This window comes from Morone saxatilis, unplaced genomic scaffold, assembly GCF_004916995.1.
Source record: "Morone saxatilis isolate NCDOM2014 unplaced genomic scaffold, NCSU_SB_2.0 Contig24, whole genome shotgun sequence".
Taxonomy (NCBI): Eukaryota; Metazoa; Chordata; class Actinopteri; family Moronidae; genus Morone; species Morone saxatilis.
In genome coordinates, this window is record NW_023339807.1 from 11,148,204 (window position 1) to 11,151,142 (window position 2,939).

General features: G+C 47.2%; 1 protein-coding gene across 1 annotated transcript in view; it reads left to right on the forward strand.

The window, feature by feature from the left end:
* LOC118335717 (focal adhesion kinase 1-like) overlaps positions 1–2,939 on the forward strand; it is a gene marked incomplete at its 5' end in the record, with an annotated part of 46,974 nt that overhangs the window by 16,673 nt on the left and 27,362 nt on the right. Inside the window, 1 exon segment of the mRNA XM_035672142.1 lies at positions 2,787–2,904. Within this exon segment, the coding sequence (XP_035528035.1) occupies positions 2,787–2,904 (118 nt within the window).

A 2,939-nucleotide genomic window follows, 5' to 3' on the forward strand; every position in this document is an offset into this window, starting at 1 on the left:
GAAAAACGGCACTGCTGCAGCTCAATGAAACTAGGCGCAACAAGCGCAGCTCCAGAGGTGAAAGGAAACACCCAACACAACACACATTCTGCATAATAATGATCCATCCAAATCCAGCCCTATGGGCGCTGGTAAATTTTGATACGCCTCTAGATTACAAACAACTACTAATAACATCGAAACCTATTCCCACATACAAAAAAACAATAACACATACACAGAACTTTTAAATATATGAATTCACATTGAGCTTGAGGCATTTTACAGCTGCCCACCCCACTGCCCATATATCTCATCAAAAACAATTCTTTACAAATATAATCAGGCGAGCTATATATAAAACTACCAAGCGTCAAAATTATTAAGACCCACCATATAAGAACTGACAATTTTAAATCATCAGCCTCTTGCACACAACAACTGTTGAATGCATGAACTGCAGCTATAACTCTTGTAATCGCTCAAAACGCTTGTAAATAATTTATGAGGTACATCCCTCCCACAAATTCCCTACACACAGTACCTCACCCTCGTCCGCGGCTCTCTCGCCCTGCTACCTTGGCAACCCCGCTCCCCGCCTCCACGTTTTACGACTCTGAGAAAAACGCCTCTCGTTTGACTGCTCACAAACGAGGCACGGCAGGATATACCAAAGATTATCACCAACCGGTTTCAATGTCCCAGAAAACTGGAGTGGCAGAGGCGCAGGATCATTAAGGAACACTTCAAAGGGAGCAGCCACACAGTAAGAGAAGCAACCCTGGCAGAGAAGGGAAGCGAAAGAATTTGCAAAGACTCTGGAGAAAGAAGAAAGCTACGGGGGAGGAGATGTGGTCTAAAAGACCCCAGAACGAACTGGCGCAGGGAGGACACAGTGAATGAACCGTAAGCACAAGATCGGGAAATGGTGAGTCCCCAAAGGACAGAGCAATCGACATAAAGCTCCTGCACAAGAAATGCGAGCATGCGAGGTTTTGCAGACCCACCGAACAAAACTCCACTATCTGCAGAGAGAGACACCCCTCAACGCCAGACTGAAGTATCCTAAAGGACAAACCCTGGGAGACAAGGCTCATTACGCACTACATGGGAAGCATGTCCTTCTGGCGATCACATGAGATGAGCAAATTCAGAGCTCTGCTTGGGCCACTAGACGATACTCTTCGCTTACCTCCCCGTCTGGACGAACAGCAGAAGGAGCCAGGCGCCCAACGTAAACCAACAGGAAGCACTGTCCCACCCCAGTGAAAACAACGAGTGGTGGAGGAAGTATTATGCGTCGCGTGGGATGCTATCAGAGACGCACTGGAAACTGGGAATCTCCGTCTACGCGTGCGCAGGAATCATCTGACAAGCCAAAGATACAACAGTCGCAGATATTTCACGACACACCAACACCACACATCACACGCCCCTCACGCACGCAACAAACTCGCTCTCGGGGTGTCCAACACCCCACCAACACACCGCTCACCCCCCCACACCACACACCCCCACTAGCATTTCATCCAAACACTGACCACAACCAAAAACACAAACACACAACACACAACCACATACAACACAATCATCACATCGTGACACAAGCAATCATCCAACAAAAAGCTCACCCCGCTCATTAAGAAAACTAGCGAATGGAGATCGACCTGGAAAACACTCCACCAACCACCCATACAGACACAAATACTGCTATGAGCGGCTCGAACTGAGCAACACCAACGTCAATGACAAAAAGCGCCATCAAACTCCTCGACGCGGAGATCTGAGAGATCAACTGCAAGAACACTGGGCTCGGAAGATTACTCAAGGCGATGTGTCAACGCAGCACCTGCTTGCACAACACCTCAAACCCAACCAACAACGCACTGCCATACGACTGCTTACTCCACGCACACCAAAAGCGCATTACACACATTAGCACTGCTTAGCCCGACCAGGGGCCAGCGGATCACATAACAACCTTCTTCCTGACCCACTTTCTTCGCGCGCTGGCAGGGTCATGTGCTCCTGGTGCGGACCCACACCGCCCCTTCTCCCTGCGCGCTGCACAAGTCTTGCACCTCGTCGGTATGGTGCGTGGGTCCAGTAAAATAACTGTACGCGATCAAAATAAAACTAGGGACTGTCCTTGGAAAACGCCGTGTTCAAAAATCCTCTTTGCTGCTGCCTAATCTGCTTGGGAAATACTTTTCAAAAATGCGAAATTTTCATAGTCATAGGGGGGCTAATAATTTCGTCCTTGTGTGTGTGTGTGTATATATATATATATATATTTATTTTTATTTTTTTTAATTCTTTCATCTGATTGTTATGCAGAATTGTAAATGTTCTATATGTGAAACAAGCATGAAATAACTTCTGCTTGTTAGACATTGCATATTAAGTTGTAGTAACACACATTCTGCAGGAAAAAACAGGAAGTGATGTAGGTGAAAGAGGGAAACAGCACATGGGAGGGTAATGGCATGTGTTGCCATCTGCACTTGAGTGTCAGCATGAGTGTGTTTGTCAAAAGTGGGTGTGTGTTCACAGTAGGCCTAACTAGAGGAAAAGCATGTGTGCATCAGTGCTGGAGTACTGTCTGTGTGTGTGTGTGGGTATGAGCAGTGGTAGGAGACGTTATCCCTAATAAAGCTCTCATTGTTTCACTGTGAAGCAGCGCTCTGTCCCACTATTACACTCATCTGTGTGTGTGTGTGTGTGTGTTGTGTGTGTGTGTGTGTGTGTGTGTGCGTGTGTGTGTGTGTGTGTGTGTGTGTGTGTTGTGTGTGTGTGGGTTGGTGTAGCCCCTCACTGTCACCACGGCAGCACTGACTACGGCAGAAAACATGGCTGACTTGATTGATGGCTACTGTCGGCTTGTCTCCTCAGCTACTCGCTCCTTCATTGTCAGAGTCCACAAAGGTAGGACGAACAACTACTCTTACATTTATTTTGTG